Here is a 19721-nt window from a genome sequence, read left to right on the forward strand (position 1 = left end):
TGACCTGGATGGGAGATTCGAGGCAGGCAGGAGTTTGGGTGGATTCCTATGTATTTCCCTACTTGAAGGGATTCCATGAAGATGAAATACAAATAAGAGAGGCAAGTCCCTGGCATGACATTCACGGGAGCCAGCTACTCCACAGTAGCTCTCTTTCCTTTCCCCTCTTGCATATGCAGGAGAATGGAAGGCTCTTGAAGGCCAGGGACTGGGAACTGGGCCCTTCTTCCCCGTAGGCTGGCCCAGAGCTGCACTGCATTGGAGGCCCCGGCCTGACTCGCAGGCCTCTGCCTCTGCTCGTGCAGGGGGCAGGCCTGGTCTTCTCAACTAAGTCTGCATTCCAGGCACCTGCTCTGTAGACCCCAGTCCTCCCAGGGTTCCAGAAAGAGGGCGCGTTATTTGTGGATGTCCAGGTGGGCTCACCAAGCTCTGCTAGGACCCAAAGGCTGGACTGGGAGGTGAGCCCCAGGCAGGCGGCCAGCGCCCTGTGGGCTAATAAGCAAGTCCATCTGGATCCTGTGGGCCTAGGCTGCCTGATTTCCAAAGATAAATCTGTGTTCAAGGCTCCCAGGCCAGGGAGGGCAGCTTGGGCACTCAGAATGGGGATTCTGCAAGGCAAGGAGCCCCGAGACCCCTTAGGAGGGCTGAGTGCAGGGGACAGGCAGGAGAAAAGGCATGGGAGAAAACGGGACCCCCTGAGGACCTCATGGTTCACAGGGGCTCCTTCCCAAGAGCCCTCAGGCCTATGAGAGCAGGGAGGAGCAAGAAGGACAGCCCCTCTGCGATGGTGGGGGCCAGGGTGGGCCCTCCTTCTGACGGTCAGATCACTTGAGTTCCAAATGCCCCCAGAGGGCAGCTTTACCCACTTTGAGAGCACTAAATAAATAATAAGGCCACACATTTCTCAAGCAGCTTCTCAGGGCTGGCCATACATAGTCTCATTCAGTTAGGGCAGCTCCACAACCCTAGGAGGGCAGTGCCATGATCCCCTCAAGTACAGGTGAGGATATTTGGGGCCCAGAGGGGCAAAGCCTGCCCAAGCTACAAAGGACAGACTCGAAGGGTCAAGCCCAGGCAACCAATCCATATGCCTGAGGCAGCAAGGTCCCAACAGGAGCCCAAGTGGCTGGTTGAGTGCCAGTGCCCTGGGAAGGGTGGGTGGTCAGGCTGTGCCAGGAACAGCCTAGAACAGACAGGGCTGTGGCTTCAGGCCCCATTCAAGTGAGAAGAATGAAGTGCCCACATTTCTTTGTCTGAAAACTCAGCTCTCCAGAGGGTGTGGCATAGAGGGGGTGATGAATGTGCTTGTAATGCACTCTTTGTCTGCAAGTGGAAAATATGTACACACAAAGAGCCCCTGTCCAAGGAGGCCTCAGGACTCATGAGCATAGACCAAAGGCTCGCATGTCAAGATAGAGACAGGGACCCCCCCCTTGAGTGACCCTTGCCTGCCTAGGATTTCCTGGTCCCGACCCTCAAGCATGGCTGGGACCAGCCAGCAGTCCACCCTCTGTCCTGTGGGTTTGTTCCTGGTTCTAAGACGTGGGAAGACCTTCAGAAACGGCAAAGCTAATACAAAGAGGAGTACTGTCTCATGATGATGAGGGACCTTAAAACAGTCTCCTGCCCCTGGCTCTCTGCCTCCAGTTATCTCCAGGATCATGGGGTCACACAGGTTCCCAAGTTTAGTAGCTCATGAAGAGCAGAGAAAGTAATGCATAAGCGCTTTTGTGATTGGCCTCCAAGCACCGTGTTCAAAGGACTCCCCTGTATATCAGCTAAGAGTCACCCACACTTCAGGTTTCCACATGCCACCTTCCTGATGTCTGTTCTATGTCTATATTCCTGTAGCCACTGACTACGTGGTGGTAAACCGTGGAAATGGCCACAGTTTTCCACCTCTCTCCTAAAGATAGAGAGCCTTTCTCCTCACCTCTTGAGTCTGTGGCTTCCTTTGGCTGATGGGACATTAATGGAAATGATGCAAACAGAGAACTGAAAAGAACTCCCGCAAGGGGGCTCTCCCCTTCATAGTTTGTGGAATGCTGGGTCGCCCGCGAACAAGCCTGGGATGGCCTGCTGGGTAATGGGCCCATGTGGACCAGTTGCCCCTGGCACCCCAGCCAATAGCCAGCTAATCCCCAGAAGAGCTATCCTGATGTCTTACAGCCGACCTACCCGTGAGGGAGCCTGGCAAACACCGGAAGAACTGCCCAGCTAAGTTCAGCCCAAACTGCCCATCAGCAGAACCACAAGCCAGAGAAATGGAGGTTGTCAAAAAAGACACCAAGTCTAGGGGTGATTGTTACACAGCAAAAGCTAACTAACGCATATTTTTCACTCTATTGACTCACCTGGTCACTTGAGTAACTACTTCAGCTTCGTATACGCATTTTTCTCTGTACAATAACAGGTTTGATGTGCTAACTATATTTTGTCTAAAATACATTAAGAAAACTATATCATTTTCAGACAACAGAAGTACATATACCTGCGTATGGGTGTAGTAACGATTCATTCCCCTCATCTGACAGTTAAAGAAACTGAGGCTCAGAAAGGGGCAGTGACTTGCTGAAGGTCAAACAGCCAGTAAAATGGCAGAACTGGGATTCGGTTCCAGGCCTGTCTGAGACCAAAGGCATGGATTTATCTCCAAATCTGCACCCTCCTGCCACCCACCACCCACCCCGAGATTGTGACTCCCACATCCCTGGGGAGATGAGGGAGTAGGCTGTCCTCTCTGCCCCCACCCAGGCCCTCCCTCCTTCCTTCCTTCAGTGAGGCCAGCCTTACTCCCAGAACTCGGTGACAGGAGAAGTGAAGTTCTTGGTGCTGAGGGTGATCCACAGGCTTTTGTTCTTGCGCATCGTATCTTCCATACACTGAGGCGTATTCCAGCTGTGGTTGCAGTGTGCCCAGGGCAGCTCCGATTGGAAGGACTGGAACAGGTAGTAGGTGGCCCAGGCCAGGATGATGACATAGTATATATTCAGGAGGGACACGATCACGATGGAGGCATAGCCGATGCCTGTGGGTGTGGGCAAGCAAGATGAGCATCAGAAGGGAGGCCGGGTCCACCATGGCCACATCGTCAACCCCACTATCCCTAGGCCTGGGGCCAGAAGGTGTCCTTCAACAAGGACCAGCAAATATTTGTAGGATGAATGGACAAGTGAAAATAATGGATGGTGTGATAAGCTGGATGAATGGAAGAATATATAGAGAAGGGATAGCTCAATGAATGGATGGCTAGATGGATAGATGAGTAGATGGATGGATGGATGGATGGATGGATGGATGGATGGTTGGTTTGGAAGACAGTTGGATGGATGGATGTTGAACTGATGGATGGATATCCAATTTGTTGATAGATGTACAGATGGTGGTTGGTTGGAAGGTTAGGTAGATGGCTGGATGGAGGAATGAGTAGATGGGTTGCTGGAAAGATGGATGGCTGGTCTAACTTTTGACAAATGGAACAAAGTTTATGGGATGGATGCACAGATTTATATAGATGAATGAATGAAGAGACCCACACATCCTCCCGTCTCTGCCAACTATAGTCATAACAGGGATGATTTTATGGGTGCCAACTAGGTATCAGGCACAGGACTAAATGTTACAATAATAATAAAGCTACCATTAATTTGAGCTTACTATGTATACAAAGCACTTTTACAGTGGGCAGCCCTGGTGGCGCAGCGGTTTGGTGCCGCCTGCAGCCCAGGGCATGATCCTGGAGACCCTGGATTGAGTCCCACGTCAGGCTCTCTGCATGGTGCCTGCTTCTCCTTCTGCCTGTGTCTCTGCCTCTCCCCCGCCCCTCGTCTCTGTCTCTACGAATAAATAAATATTTTTTAAAAAAAGCACTTTTACAAAGCTATGTCATTTTGTTCTCCTAGCGACCCTATGAAGCAAGCACACTATTTCCATTTTATAGATAAGGAGACTGAGGCACAAAGAGATTAAGTGACTATCCCAAGTCACATGAGTTTGAACAAGAGGAGGAAGTGGGACTTGAAACAATACAGACTCCTGAATTTGAGTGTTCATCTTCTGCACTACATTGCTGGGCAGCTGCTAGCTCATCAATCCTTCAATGACCCAGAGAGGTGAGAACAGCCAGGACGTACTGAGCAGCTAGTGTGGGCAGCAGCAACACAGAATAATGTACCAACCGCTACCTTGTGTCAGGCCCAGTGCCAAGCGGACTGGTGTGAGGATCCGATGTACCTGGCAAATAGCAGGTGCTCAATAAAAATTTGCTGAGCTGATGAACACTGGGCCCCAGGTGACCTTTGTCTCATACTCACCGGAGAACAAGGGGCAGATCTTTTCCCAGCAGGTGATGCCTCCTTCAGAGGTGTACTGGCCTATGATTACCTCTAGGAAAAACACAGGCAGGCCGCCGCCAAACAGGAAAATAAAATATGGTATGAGAAATGCACCTGCAGAGAGAGCAGAGTGGGGTGAGGGTCAGGCTGTGGCTGTCATGGGGGCCGCTCCCAAGCCCTCCTGACCAATGAGATCAAAGAGAATGAGTGAGGGACAGGACAGATAAAGGCCAAACTCCTGGGCCTGGGTGAAAATTCTCCAGGCCTTGCCCAGCTGTCCAGCTGACATCCTTTCCAGTGGGCCTTCTCACCTCCTCCAAATCCACCTTTTATCAGCTCTGAGCCTTTGCTAAAGCTGTGCCAACTACCTGCCTGCCTTCCCCACATCCATCCATCTCAAATACGACCTCATTGAAGCCCTCACCCCGAACTTCCCAAGGCCTGCTCAGGGCAGGCAGCTAAGAACTAGCAAGGAAGGGTATGGTGATAAGAAGCAAGAGGTGGGCATTGGCTGGGGGTGGGAGCCAGGGGAGAAGTGAGGGCAAAGAGCCGGGGTGAGGGTTCCTACCTGTGTCCACTAATGGCTTCAGTGGGTCCATAAACCCTTTGAAACTGTGGGCAACTTGGGTCTATGGGTATGCTTTGTTCTGGGGAGCGTCTAGGGCACTCATCAGAGTCCCAAAGGCGCCTGAGACCTACAAAAGGTTAAGAAACCAGGCTCTAAGGCAGAATTTCCCAAAAGGTGGTTCTCTGAACTTGGGCGGCAGCGGCATGCCATCTGCTGCCATACAAGCCTCTGACTGCGGCTGTCCCGAGTGCTGAGCCCCTGCCTGAGGCTCTTCAAGCCCTCTCCTGAACCAGAGAGAATGTCTCTGTCATGTGCTACCCGACTTTAATACCTCCAACAGGAGAGGATTCTAGCTCAGAGCCTTCAGCAGGTAAAAATAAAAAACACCCACAAAAGCCAAAAGCAAAACAAAACAAAAAAGCCCCACCGAAACCAAAAAACCCAAACCAGCCAACTAATCAGTCAGACAGGGACTTTACATTTTAAAAAATGGTCTTTGAAAGTGGTCGGTCAAAAGATACAAACTTCAAGGTGTAAATTCTGGGGACATGGTGTACAGCACGGTGACTATAGTCAAAGTGTTGTTCTACATACTTGAAAACTGCTGGGAGGGTAAATCTGAAATCCTCATCACAAGAAAAACAGTTATAACTATGGGAGGTGATGGAAGGTAATAGCATAGTGATCATTTAGCCATGTACACATGTATCAACTCCTCACATTGTACACCTTAATCTGGCACATGTTATATGGCAATTACATACAACGGGAGCAAAGTTTTAAATTAAGATGGGAGAACTAAAAATAGCTTCACTGTATTTTTTTTTTCTCCTGGATACCTTTCTAATCATGGCCAGTGATAATGGTTTTCCATTTATGAGGGGACACAAAGCCTGTTTTTGAAGGACCTTTGGATTAAGTTAGAAAAAGCCAGAGCAAAGGCACATGGACGGGGCGGGGTTTGTGAAGGGGACGTGTGAATGCCTGAGGCCTGGGACCCAGGGCCTGGCCTCACTGCCTCTCTTCCGAGGGGACAGACCAGAGAGTCAGAGGGAGTCAGGAACCTGCCCGAGGTTGCACAGTAAGACCCTGGCAGGGTATCACTGGACTCTCGGTCACGTTCAGTTCTTGCCTCTGAAGTGAGCTGGGCTGGGGTGGGCAGGCGGAGGTCCGGGGGGCGGGGGGGCTGGGAAAGCGGGGTACAAAGAGGCCCCCACGGGCTGGCCCCTCCCTCTCCTCCATGACCACTCGCTCCCCTGCCCACACTTACCTCCACCATTTTTGTAGCAGAGGTACGGGAACCGCCAGACGTTGCCCAAGCCGACAAAGCCACCAGCCACAGAGAGCACAAAGTCGATCTTGCTGGACCACTTCTCCCTCTGAGGGGGCTTCCCCTCGGCCTCATCTTCAGGCCGGGTGCCTGGGCTCTTCCCTGGGGATGGCTTCAGGATGTCTTTGTGAAAGTCTTTCAGACACTGCAACTTCTCCTTGGTGGCCATGTCCTCCTCACTTTCTGCGGGGGACAAAACAGAAGCCCACGTGCACTCAGTAAGGGATGGCCTGCTGTGCATCCTTGGCACATCTCTCTTCTCACCCATGGGCTAGCTCCGACCAGCCCAGGCCTGTGGTGAGGGGTCTGCATCCCGTCTGTCCGCTGCTCTGACAATATCCTGAGTGATTCGGGCCCCTCTAGGGGATCAGCGACCTCAAGATTCGGGAACTGATGGGCTCCATTTCCCAGCCACATGCTGAACAGAGGCACGGGAGCCCACGTCTGTCAGCTCCAAATGTCACACCTCATTCTGCCCCTGCAGAGAAGCATGAGGCTACCCCAACCCTGGCATCATCTCTACGATATGTGACACACTCCGGGCAATTCTAAGAAAACAATGGCTCTCATTTCTTTCAAGGCTCAGCACAGTGCCTGGCCACAGGAGGTGTTCATTCTGAGCTTTGAAAGAATGGGTCAATATCAACGAATAAGGAATGGGGTTTCAGGCTGGAACAGAAACAATATTTGAAAAGGTTTCCATCAGAGTATGGAAAACGGAGGCTTATGAAATATATTTGCAAGTCATTTACCAGTCACATCTCTGCAGCATAAAGCATAGGGATTTGCACTGTGAGGATTATGGAGGAATGTCAGTGAATCTCCATTTGTCCATCCCCCCTGTCCACCCTCTGGCTTGCTCTAACCCCTGTACCATCCAGGCTCCCTTGCCCTCTCCCTGTGACTCCCTGTTGGGTTCAGTAATGGAAGGCCCCAGAGGAGGTCACACCTCCAAGTTGCCAGGAGCTGTTCAGGATCACCCTTAGCCCACCCCTGCTTGGTCCCCACCTTAGAGGAAGGCTGCCCCCAGCCAGGCCAGAACATCTTCCTCTACTTCTCAGATCCCTGAGTCCTAACCACCCGCATTCCCACCTCGGTCCTGAGGGCAAGGGCACCCTGAATCCCAGCCCAGGGGGAGAAGGGAGACTTTGAGGGTTGACCCCCACATGGCGCGGGGCCGTGGAAGACAGCTGAGCTGGGGGTGTCAGAGCTAGTGGGCCTACTCTACCCATCTCTGAGCCTCAGTTTTATCTGCAGAACAAAAAGCTGGAAAGCAAAAGTGACCAACTCATAGCCAAACAGCCTGGGGCACCGCTTGTCTTTATGATCCAAACTGGTGGCCAGCAGTGAAGTAACAGAGAAAAGTGGAGTTTTCTAGGTTTCCTCAAGACACATGAAGGGCGTTGAGACACCCTGGGTTCACACTCCTTGAGGGAACCGTCAGCTGGACCCAGTGTGTCCCCATCTCCCGGGCACATCTGGGCCTGCCTGCCACCTGGCTCACGGGACATATCCAGTGGGGGGTTTGAGTTGGCTTCATCTGAGTGCTTAGCACTACCTGACAATGTCTTGTTCAAGTCCTTGCTTCCTTGTGAACAGTCTCCCCCTCGACAAAAACAGAGGCTCCATGGGGGACAGGGATCTGTCTCATCCACCGCCATGCCCAGAACCTGGACTGCAGGAGGAGAACTGATGCATAGATGGTCCCCAGGGTGGGGTCTACAAGCCACTGCTGCTCAATATAAACCCCAGCTCCGTCCCCAACTCTGTGACACCAGCGATGTCTCAGCCTCTGCGCCCTGCATGGTGGAAGGTGGTGGTCTGGGCAGGCCGAGGTGGGGGCTGCCGGCGGCCCTGGGGTGTGCACACAGAGGATGCGCTGGCCTGGCCCCAGCAGCTGGGCCCACCGGGGCCTTGCTCTGAGGAGCAGAGGCAGAAAAGCACAACAGAATCCCCATTTCCCCCACGCCTCCTTCCTCTCCCTGGCTCGGGGTGGGGGACCCCGATTGTTTTGCTATCTAGCCATGAGCAGACCAAGAAAAGGCTTCCTGGAGCCGCCAGGCGCTCGCTGAGCCCTTCCTCTGTCTCCTGGAGCGCAGACTGCCGGCGGCATCCGCACAGCCTTTCTTTGCCCTGCTCCCTCGAGGCGACGTGGGGGTTCGGCCAGGCGTATGGCTACTGTAAAAATAGCCCCAGCGGCCAGCATTGTTCCAGCATTAATTTGTGCAGCCCCCGATGGTTATCTGAGCGGCCCATTGTGGGCCGGCTGGATGGGAGCATAATTGGAGGATGTGCGGCTTAAGTCCCTCCTAGTGAAGATGTTTTTCAGGGAATGACCCCTGAACCTCCTCACCAAGAGGGTCGGTTCCGCCCTTTCAGGCTCTTGCTTGGATCTTGGGCTGCAAGGCCCTTCACAAGGTCAGCCAGGAGGAGGGGGGAGGTGGCCTGCCTCTGCTCACACAGGCAGCTGAGAATAGCAAAAGTTGTCCCCAGTAGCGCACTGCTTCCCTGAGGCTACCCTGAGAGTCCTGGCTCTGCCCTCTGGGCCCCGAAACCCACTGGCCAGGCTGGCTCTCAAAGGACCCCGCAGCAGCTCGTGGATGGGGGTGGCAGTAAGTTCCCGGAGACCCTCTGCTCTGGGAGCTGGTCTCCCACGAGGCGAGACCTCCAGCCTGCTCCCCACTCAGGACCCGGTCTCCCCAACACCCGAGGCTGAGCCAGGATGTAGGGTGGGACCTGAACGGGGCAGAACTGGAGCTGGTCATGCATCTGGCATTGCAGGAGTCTCCCCGTTCCCCATCCCGTGTATCCAGGGATGTGTTCCTCGGTCACGTCACCTGTCCGTCCATGGCTGCCACAAATACAAGCCCACGTACCCTTCAGGAGCACACGGCTGGCAGCCATCCTCTGGCCCCCTCCTGCCAGATCATGGTGCATGGCCTCACCCAGATTCACTCACAGCTCTGGAGACCAGATCCAGGTGCGGGCATCCCCCCCCTTATTCCAAGCCCCTCTGGGGTGTCTGACCAGCCCCGCGCCTGTATAAGCCCACTGCAGAAAGCCCCTTGGCTCCTGCCTCCTGTACATTCCTGGCATCCACCCACATCTCTCCGTCGCCGTGGCAACCACCACAGCAGCCTCCTTCCAGGTCTCCCTGCTGCTACCCCATACGCCCCCGCAAAACATTCTTGACAGCGGCTGAGGGCAACGTCTAGAGCGTCTAGAGCGTAATCAGACCAGTATGTGCCCCCCACCCCAGCCTTCCATCATCACTCCCAGAAGAAAACACAAACCTCTCACCACAAGCTAGGCCCTGTCACCCCATTTTCCCTTCTCCTTGGGACACTGGCTCCACAGAACTGCTTTCGTTCATCCCACTCAGGCTCAGGCTGCCTGCACAGCTGCTCCAAGCCCTCTGGTGGCAGCATGTCACCTGTAGGAACTAGACAGTGAGCCCTGGTCTAGCAGCTGACAGCCACTTCCTGGCTGGGTGTCTGCAGGCAAGTTACTCAACCTCTCTGGTCTTTAGTGTCTCATCTGTAAGATGAGGATAATCATGCCCACCTCATAGGGATGATGTGAGGACTGAATGGGGAGGGGGCGAGGATGCATGGAAAGTATTCAGAACAGTATTTGACAAGTAGCAAATACTCCTTAAATAAGAGCTGCTGTATTACTGCTACTCCTGCCATAATCATCAGGTGCAACTTGACCTTGGGGTGTCTTACTCAGGGTGAGATCTGCAAGGCCTAGGGAGGCCAAGCAACACTCCTGAGGTCATACAGCTGGCAGTGACAGTAACCGTAATGTGCCTGAACCCTACCCCTCTGCCAGCCCAGCCCAATCTCAGACACCACCTTCCCTGGAGTACTTCCACGCCTCTCCACAGGCTCAAGATGAAGCCCACTAATTCCCACCTGCCACCCCACCGTGCAGTAAGCACTTAGGAGCAAGCCCCACCCCACCCCCGCCCCACCCCGGCCCCCCAGGCGTTCCAGCAGCCTGCTGCCTGAAGGCAGCCGCTAAGAGCTGTTTTCCTTGGCGCCAGGCCCAGGGCTATTTTGTAGCGACCGTGATACATAATTCCCCATTTTAAGAGCTTCCTCTTTGGTTATTACAGTGACAAGCGATTAGGCTCCCTCCTAGCCCAGTTGAAATTCTCCTTGTCTCTCTGTTCCAGAGGTCATGGCCAGAACTTGCTGTGCCTGAGGACCAACTTGCAGATCACCTGGTCGGCTTCGGCACGTCCCTGGGACAGATTCAACCTGGTGCAAGCAATGCTGCGATTTATCAGATGTGCCTTGGCTTCTGCCCAATGTATAACTACCAGATTTTTGGTGCTTCCTTTGTGTGGAGCTGTCACTAAATTCTACTTACTCCTCTAACAGCCTTCTTGTCGAAGGGGTTTTTTAGTCCTGTTTTACAGATGAAGGAAACTGAAGCTCAGACGGGGAAGCGAGTGGCCTGCCTGAGGCCAGGCACAGAAGTCAGAATTCCCAACTTGATCTGCCCAATGCCTTGGGGACCAGAGCAGAGTTTAGGAAAGAGGAGGCATCTGCACTGTTTGCAGATGGAGATGCTGAGGCCCGAGGGAAGAGGACTGCAGAGGTAGAGCACTGTAGGGCTGGGGACTGAGTCCTGCCCTCCCAACCCCTCTGGCCCCAGGTGCCCATACACTAGCCAGCTGGATCTTGAATCAAGTTGCAGACGCTGCTGTGGCTGCCTCCCCCAGCACCTGCCACCTCGGTCCAAGGCTGTGGCGAAACCAAGCTCTTGCCTCTTTTTCCTGGCTGAGCTGCCCAGAAGCTGGGAAATTCTCACCCATCCCTGCAGAACTTGAACCTTCTCAAGTAAAAACAATCAGCTTCCCACAAGGATTGCTCTGGAAAAGAACAATGATTTAAATCTCGTACTGTCAGGACTTAACCACTCATGAGCTTTTATCAGGTTTTCAAAATAAGAAGGCAGGTACTTTGCTGTTTCCTCTCTAGAATACCTCCATCTCCAAAGTACCTAGCCCTCAGTCAGCCTTTAAGATCCATCTCTGGGCCTCACTGAACAGTCAGTGTTTCTCAGTGAACCTCTGAGGGTTAGGTAAGTGGCTCCCAGAATCCCAAGAGAGATCTAAAAGACCCACCCATATCACGGGTGGGGAGACCAGAGACCTGGACAGCCCTGCCCTGAGAACAGGGCTATATCCTCCCCTTTCCTCGTTTCCCGGTCCACTGCAGAGCCAGGGTTCTGGGCTCACTGAGGCCACAACCCAGCTGTGTGACCTGGAACAAATAACAACCTCTCTGTGTGCCTCATTAGTTAAAAGAACCACCTCATAGGGATTAAACAGGATGATGCCTGTAAAATGTCCAGCACAGGGCCTGGTACATACTCAGTGATTAATAAATATTAGTGACCGCTGAAGAAAATAAGCTGCCCACATTGGAATTTTATTAACACTGTGTGGTAGGCATCATATCCTGAGTGTTTTAAAAAGAAGAGAAAAGCAAGCTGCCTTTATTAAGCATTAACTACAGGCACGTTTATTTAGCATTGTGCAAAGTGCTTTGCAAGCATTTTCTCAGTTAACCCCCTATACGGGAGCCATTACCATCCCCGTTTTGCTGACTCGGCCTGAGAGGTGAAGTCACTTGTCCAGAATCACACAGCAGGTAAAAGGCCGCTGGAGCTTCAAATGGCTCCCCGATCTGTTTCAGCCTCAATCCCATGTTCTCCAGCACTCAGTTGTTTTGGATCACCTGCTTTAAGCAAGTCGGCAAAGTGAAATCAGGCCTGGTGCCTTTAAGTCAGCTTCAAGCCACTGGACTGGACACATCAGGGAAGTAGGGGAAGGCGAACAGGGAAGTGAGGAGCTACAGGACACAGCCAGCGCCAGCCCGGGGCCCTAGGGACCAGCTAGGTGGGCTGACGAAATGGCATAGGTAGCCAGGACACGTGGCCCTCTGGACCATGAGGCTTCCTCCAGCGGGCAGGAGAGCCTCCCAGAGACTTCTCTGAGAGAGCTCATGGTGCTCCTTCAAGCACTGTCCACAGGTTCCAGGCAAGGGACAGGCTCAGGGAGTAGAAGTGCTGCGATCAGTTAGTAATGCCTGCCAAGGGCATGCTCCTTACGCACGATGCTGGCCCCAGGAAGCATTTGAAAATTAAGCACAAAAATAGATAAACAAATAAATAGACACCAAAAGTCATCTGAACAAATAAACAAAAGCATGAAGTGTGTTGGGAGCACTATTTCACCCTGCACCTTAAAGGTAGCTGTTTTTGAAAAGAAAAGTAGGAAGTAATCAAAGAAAGGCTTTTCGACTTTTCCATAAAAAGGTACACTTTTAAAAGATTTGATCATTTGGGACCCCTGGGTGGCTCAGTGTTGAGTGTCGGCCTTTGGCTCAGGTCGTGATCCCAGGGTCCTGGGATCGAGTCCCACATTGGGCTTCCCATGGGGAGCCTGCTTCTCCCTCTGCCTATGTCTCTGCCTTCTCTCTGTGCCTCTCATGAATAAATAAATAAAATCTTAAAAAAAAAAAAGATTTAATCCTTTGATTGAATCACGTGGTCTATATCCTTCTATCTTGTTTACCTGTTTGTATCTTGGGATAAGTCGTGCCTGAAAAATCTCAAGGGCCTGGCAGGTGAAAGACAAGAGTACAGCGGGGAGGCAGGGAGGCCTCGGGGAGCAGTAGGGCCTGTGGCGAACAAATGGGAGCCCAGGTTCCAGCCATGGGCGGCTCTCCTTGGCTCCAATGGCCTTACCCAGTTTTCTAATTTCTGAAACATTGCGTGGCCCCAATACTAACTGTTTGACTTCTTTGGTCACACCATTACCCCGGGTCACCCAAAGTGGCCACAGCCAAGGGCAGGGCAGGCTTGCCTGGAGATGCTGACCAGCCCGGCCTCGCAGGCCCAATGGCTCGCCCCAGTGAGGTCATCCAGGAAGTCTGGCATTGTTTTGCCCGGAATAAAGTCGAACAATGAGCAACCACATTCTGATCCTAGTGAAAGTGAATTCTGTTTGGGGAATTGTTTTTAGCCTGACATCTCTGGGGGATAGGGCTTGTTATCTACCTGGGGTTCCGCGCCTGTGGGCCAGGTCTTCCCTTCCCCTGATCTGACTGCAAACCCTCCACCCCACAAAAATGCAGGTCTCCCCTCAGAGCCCCTCATTTCTGCTGAGAGCACCTTGCGTGGCACATGATCAGACCTCAACCCACGGACAAGTGTCAACTTCTCCCCAAGCCTCACGGAGCCTTCCCTTTCACAGATCAGGATGTAAAGCTTAGAGAAGCGGAAGATGTGGCCCGAGGCACATAGCCACAAGGCAGTGGGTTGGGATTTGCATCCAGATCCTGATTCCATGCCCCTAGAGGCAAGGTGACCTCTGGACAGGGACCTACCAGATCAAGTCCTACTTCTTGGTCTGCGGTTTACAGAGGAAAAAGTGGGTGAAAGTGAGCAGGTTTTGCATACAACTGGCCTCTGGGACGACACTGGCGGGCAGGATGTGGGCCCAGTTACAGCTACCTTATCCTCGTCTCACAAAAACATTTACAGGTAAAAGGTCTGAGGACTAGGTCCAAATATTTTTCTTATCTCCTCGGATGTGGCAGGCACTGACCCAAAGCCCAGAGAACCACAGGCAGCCAACAGAGATGAAACAAAAAGAGGACATGCAAATGGTGGGGGTGGGGAGAAGGCACAGGGCTGGGCCCAGGGAGGGGCTGAGGGGTGGGGGCGGGCCAGCTGGGCGGGCTCCCAGGGGTGAAGGCAAGCAGGGGCACTCACCTCGCGCAACACAGAGGCACCCCTGCATGGGCCAAGCAGGCCACTGAGTCAGGGGAAAGGGCATTGACCTAGGAGTCCAAGGCTGGGTCTAGTTCCGGTTCCACTGGGTCTCACAGCCCAAGTACTGCCCCTCTGCACCTCGGATGTCCAGGGGCAAAGCAGAGCAAGGGTAGCTCTGGCAAGCAGGGCCTACTGAATAAACACTTATCGATCTACCCTACCAGGTGCCAGGAACTGCTCTAGGAACTAGGGGCATGGACGTGAGCCCCGAGTCGCTGATGTTCCAGAAGGAGAGAGAAACATTTACAGGACCAGCATGTAGAAGACAATCAAGCGGGATGCGATGGAGGTGACAAGGACCCAGGAGCCAGGAAGGCCCCTCTGAGGGGGTAAAAGGTTTCATAATGGCAGAAGCTCACCTAGGACTGGACCTGGGCCAGTTAAGCCTTTTCAGGCATCAATGAGACGTGAAGTCACTGGCCCAAAGTCACACAGCGGGGATCTGAACACAGGCAATGGGCTGCAGGGGTCCATGCTTTCAACCACACTGAAACTGAGGTCTGTGGGGTAAACATCTGGGCAATGTTGTTCTCAGAGCAGGGAACAGCGTGTACCAGGAAGGTCACAGGCCATGGTAAAGGAACAGAGAGAAGTCCAGTGCGGGTCAGAGAGCAAAGGGAGGTAGGGCACAAGGTGACCTAGCCAGGAGGCCAGGTCTGGAGGCCGGGACTAAAAGCCGGATTTAGCCAGAGGCTGGTGGGAACCCCTGGAGTTTTGTGCTGGGCCAGGACTCAACCATTTGGTGACAACCCCTGCTTTCTCCTGACCGCCTGCCCGACCCCTCCCTTCCACTCTGGAAGGGATTTGAGGGCCCATGCTGGGCTTTTCCTTGTAAGCTGTTGCTAGTGAGGACTTCCTAGTGGGCGCCTGTAACTAACTGGAGTCCTTACCCCCAACACCCGGGAGCCACCCAGCATCCCCATCACGTACCAAGTACCTGCAGGACTGGCTGAAGGGGGCCACTGTTCTTTATGGAAAGGGATCAGCCAAGGATGGGGGGCTGGAACTCCTTCCCCTTGGCCAAGGACTACACCACCAGTGCCACAGAAGACAATGCCCTGGTGCACGGAGTCTGTACCCTTACCGCTAGGGGTGAAGCCCGTGGGTTTGGGAAAAACAGGGTCAGCCTCTGATGCTATATGACCTCAAGCACTTACTCACCTGGGGGAAAGGGCAGGAAAAGCCCCACGGGTCCCATGGTAACCAAGCATGACCACCCTGCTGGCCCAGGGCCACCACAGGGGGATACAAGGTCACCTTTCTGCCCTCCAGGTGCCAATCTCCAGAGACAGGGGAGGGGCTCGTTTTGCCAAAGTAACACAAAAATTATTCTACAAGTTCAGGAGGACGGGAGTTATGCATCTGGTCCAGGGCAAATGGAAGGAGCTCCAAGGAGCAGGCCCCCGGCACGCTCCGGACGGGGCCCTGCAGCCTGGCTGGACCTGTACTCCCAGAGAAGGCTCGGGAACAGTCCGGCCTCATGGATTCTGTGTGGGCAGGCTGAGACCCAGATGCCACCTGCGTATAGACTTCCAGCATACGCCACCACAGCCAAAGCTCAGCCGAGCGAGAGGAAGCGGGGAGAGAGGGGAGGGCCGCCATGATGTGTAAGGGGGTGCTCAGGGGCCTGTTTTGGTGCGCAGGGCAGTGAGTCAGCAGGCAACGGCCTCCTGGCACTGACTCACCAGCCACAGCCTGTCACTCTTGTCAGCTTCCCCACCACCCCAGCCTTCAGCCTAGTTTGGCCGGAAGTGGGGGTGGGGTAGGGTCTACCATGGTCCTGAGGCCGGCTCTGCAGAACCCAGGAGTATTTCTGGAGCTCACAAAAAAAGATACAAAAAAAAAAAAAAAAAAAGAAAGAAAGAAAGAAAGAAAAGCTCAGTTTCCATTTCCTCAGACTTCCCCTTTTAAGCTGTAAGAACCCCAAAGCCGCCCTCCTCTCACTGGTAGTGAAAAGCTAAAGGGTGGCCCCTCCTTAGCTCTACAGAAACTGGAAAGAGATAGGCCCTCAGTGACAAGGCCAGCTAAGGGCACACCAGTGGCCCAACACCCACTCGGAGCCAGTCACCTCCAAGTCTGTCACCAGGGCTCTGTCAGAAGTCATGTCTCCATGTCTTCATGGAAATAGCCAAAGTACTCTTTGCTGGGCAGCTTGGGACAGCATCTCAGCCTCAGCGTTACCATCTGTAGGATGGGCATAACATCCCATCTACAGGGCATGAAGGCTCCTAGCTCATTAAATATATGTAAACAAGGCCCCTGCTATTAGTTCTTCTTTTAAACATGTCTCCACTCAGTGAGGAAGGAACTTCTTCCTTCCTAGCTGCACCCATACTTCACCTTCCCTTAGAAATTAAGCTCCAGGGACGCCAGGGTGGCTCAGTGATTGAGCGTCTGCCCTCGATCAGGGCGTGATCCCCGAGTCCTGGGATTGAGTCCCACATCGGGCCTGCTTCTCCCTCTGCCTGTGTCTCTGCCTCTCTCTCTGTGTCTCTCATGAATGAATACATACAATCTATAAAAAAAAAAAAAAAAAAAACACTAAAAAAAAATTTAGCTCCAGGGGAATTTGGTGCCTGTGGAACAAAGAGGCATGAGACTTAGCAAGACAACAGTGATGATCAACAAGCCATGTCTGCTGCCCGCTGCTGGTGCTCCATTTCAGAGCAAAGGGGCTGTGGCCTGGAATGTTCTCCATGTATCTGAAAGTCAAGTGTCAGGTCTCCTCCACCATCCGAAGCCCACCTGAGATCCCCAGGGGCAACCGAACCACATACCTACCTCTAGGCTTTCTCATACTTCCATGCCTTGGCTCATTCTGTTCCCCTAGTCTGGCACTGTCCCCTGAGTAACACAGGCTATCCTCAAGTGATCCCCCAAGACAATGGTCCTGAGTCCTCCCCAGTGTCTTCCTTGGGATCTGTGGGTCACACCACCTCTGGCCCCAAGCTCACCAGCCCAGATTGTAATTGTGTGCTTATGGTCACCCAGGGCCTGCTTCCTGACACCCAGTAGGAGGCCCAGCACTACAGACGATTGTCAGAACACTTAAGGCTCACAACCCTGGGGACACTCAACACAGGAGTAACTAGGTGCTACCTTGGAGCCGTGAGGATTCTTCAGCCAGGTGGAGAACACTGGATGGCAGCAGATGTTTAGGACCAGGCAGGGCTGCCGACAGAGTAAGGATGAGTCAGACATCCTCTCTGCTAGACAAAGAGGGGATGTGTCCCCAGTATCTGAGCGGGGTTCTCTTCAAATGTGCAAAACTCTACAAAGCTTCTCCCTCTTTTGATAGATGAGCCCTAAACCTTTAGGAAATCAATTTTCATGAAACCAAGGTGTTCCTGAGCATCTTCCAAAACAGATCTTCAAGTGTGTTCTCCTTGGTCTCCTAAAGCTCTGTCAAGTACTACTAGAGGGTCCTTGTGGATCCCGCACAAAAATTGGAAGGCTGGGCACACCTGGGTGGCTCAGTCAGTTGAATGTCTGCCTTTGGCTCGGGCCATGGTCCCAGGGTTCTGGGATCAAGCCCGCATGGGGCTTCCTGCTCAGCAGGAAGTCTGCTTTTCCCTTATCCCCCCTCTCTCCACTGCTCCTTCTCTCTCTCTCATTACCTCTCCCTCTCAAGTAAATAAAATCTTATAAAAAAAAAAAAAAAAAAAAAAAAAACCCTGGAAGGCTCAAAATGGGGATTAGGGTATTGGCACATGCAAATGCAAGCCCACTTTCTAGATGAGCAAACTGAGGCCCCAGACCCACAGCAGACCAACAAAAGCCACCAGCCTCTTTCATAGATGGGCCATCAGAGCTGAAGGAATCTTGCTTCAGAGGGGGGAAGTGAGGTCAGGAGGAGGTGATGGAGGGCAGGGAGGCTCCCAGCACCCCAACCCAGTAAAATACAGTGGGTGCCAGAGGCTGAAAGTAAAGCTCTATTCCCAACCTGGCTGGACCCAACTGATGCCTAATTCTGTCAGGCTGGAGGATGGTGGTGCGGCAGGAGGGGCAACTCCCAGGGCTATGAGATGGTGCCTAACAGCAGCTACTGTTGAGCTAGAAGGATTCAGCATTAAAATCCATACCAGGGGTGGGTGGACTCCAGGGAAGAGTGACATTTCTGCACTGTGCAGACCATCTCCCAGGCAACCTCCAGACAGCCTCCACTTCCCTTAACCTTCCACTGTAATTCCACGTGTGGCCTAATCATGTCCACCAAGAGCACGGTGTGGCGGATGTGCCACTGCCTCCTCATAGCCAGTCACCCATGCAGCAACACAAGATGAGGCCACCTCAACCACTGGAAACTCCTCAGCCAAGCTTGTTTCTAGACAGGAAAGTTCTTGTCACCTTCAGCTAAAGAACTATTGGTGGCTCCCAGCTGCTTGGAGAGTAATCTATTTCCCCACTTGGATTCCAAACCTCATTATACTTCACACCACCCGGGCCCCAGTCTCTGCCACCTTACCTCTCCTCGGTCCTGCCTGAGTCTTGGGAATTCCTTGATTTCTCCATCATCATCCCATTCAATCCTGTGCTTTGTGGGTTATCTTATGTTGAAGATAGATCCCACCCACCTTCAAGACCCGGCCCAAGTGTCACTCCTGCAGGAAGCCCTTCCTACTCACCCTATTCCCCCGTGCCCCCACCCCCTCGGCCTCCTCTGGCCTGTGTTGCCATACCATTCACCTGGCGCTAGGCTCTTGCTCAGACTTCAACCCTGGACAAAGTTCAAAGTTCTCCTTGGGAAGGCTCAGTTTCTTCATCTGTAGAGTGGTCCTCATAATCTGTAAAACCATTCCTTGCTAAAGTCTCTGGGCCAAGCTGGTGGATGACCACAGGTGCCTGAACATCAGCATTGCCTCCGACTCTGGCTGAAAATGCAGGTGCCTGGACCCGCCCCAGACCTCCTGACTCTCCATCTTCAAGGTTATTAAACCAACCCCTGCCAAGTGAATCTTAGAATGAGGCGAGGTTGGGAAGGGCGATGCTAATGAACTGGGAGATGCTTGGTAACATGTAAAACAAAATCAACCAATGAAAGAATCTACTCCTGGCCAATGATAATACATGTGAGCACGCACAGCCGTGTGCACGTGTTTATGCCCATGGACGACAGTGTCCCCTGTCAGAGCAGCTGGGGGCTGCGCCAGGCTGGGTTTTACTTCTGTCAGCTGCACTGAGTCCAAGGACGACCCCAGAACCACGTGCCCAGACTTAACAGTTTGCCAGAGGCTCTCTTATTCCCTTTTGCCACTGCCCCTTATAGTACCTCTGGGGGATGGGCCCTTTTGCTCCCAGTTTATAGGTAAGAAAACTGGCTCAGAGAGGAAACAGGACCCAGCCAATGTTACCCAGTGAGCAGGTGACAGACTGGATTTGGGACAAGGCAATACTCCCTCTATCCGCTTGTTAAAGTTAAAAGGAGTTTGAGAAATCAAGGTTGGGGCTGGCAGGTGGATTACCTGGGGCTTCCTCAAATATAGTACGATGATAGCAATAGTCCCTGCTTCTTAGGGTTGTTGAGAGATGAAATGAGCTAATATGGATCGACCACCGAGACTAGCACTTGAACAAGCGTGAGCTATCAGGATGATGACCCTGAGACCAGTGACAGCCTAGACTCAGAGCCAAGGCC

General features: G+C 53.0%; 1 protein-coding gene across 2 annotated transcripts in view; it reads right to left on the bottom strand.

Annotated features, from left to right (window-relative positions):
- SLC6A6 (solute carrier family 6 member 6) overlaps positions 1 to 19721 on the bottom strand; it is an 85723-nt gene that overhangs the window by 36919 nt on the left and 29083 nt on the right. The window contains exons 1-4 of one of the 2 annotated variants that reach the window (XM_041764675.1): positions 15772 to 15889; positions 6173 to 6415; positions 4314 to 4448; positions 2794 to 3028 (exon numbers count right to left, since the gene is read on the bottom strand). In XM_041764675.1, coding sequence (XP_041620609.1) covers positions 2794 to 3028; positions 4314 to 4448; positions 6173 to 6401 — 599 coding nt within the window. In that variant the 5' untranslated portion in view covers positions 6402 to 6415; positions 15772 to 15889. Of the gene's footprint in view, positions 1 to 2793; positions 3029 to 4313; positions 4449 to 6172; positions 6416 to 15771; positions 15890 to 19721 lie in introns of those variants that run through there. The other variant, XM_041764674.1, reaches the window with a different exon arrangement.

Source organism: Vulpes lagopus, chromosome 7, assembly GCF_018345385.1.
Source record: "Vulpes lagopus strain Blue_001 chromosome 7, ASM1834538v1, whole genome shotgun sequence".
Lineage (NCBI taxonomy): Eukaryota > Metazoa > Chordata > Mammalia > Carnivora > Canidae > Vulpes > Vulpes lagopus.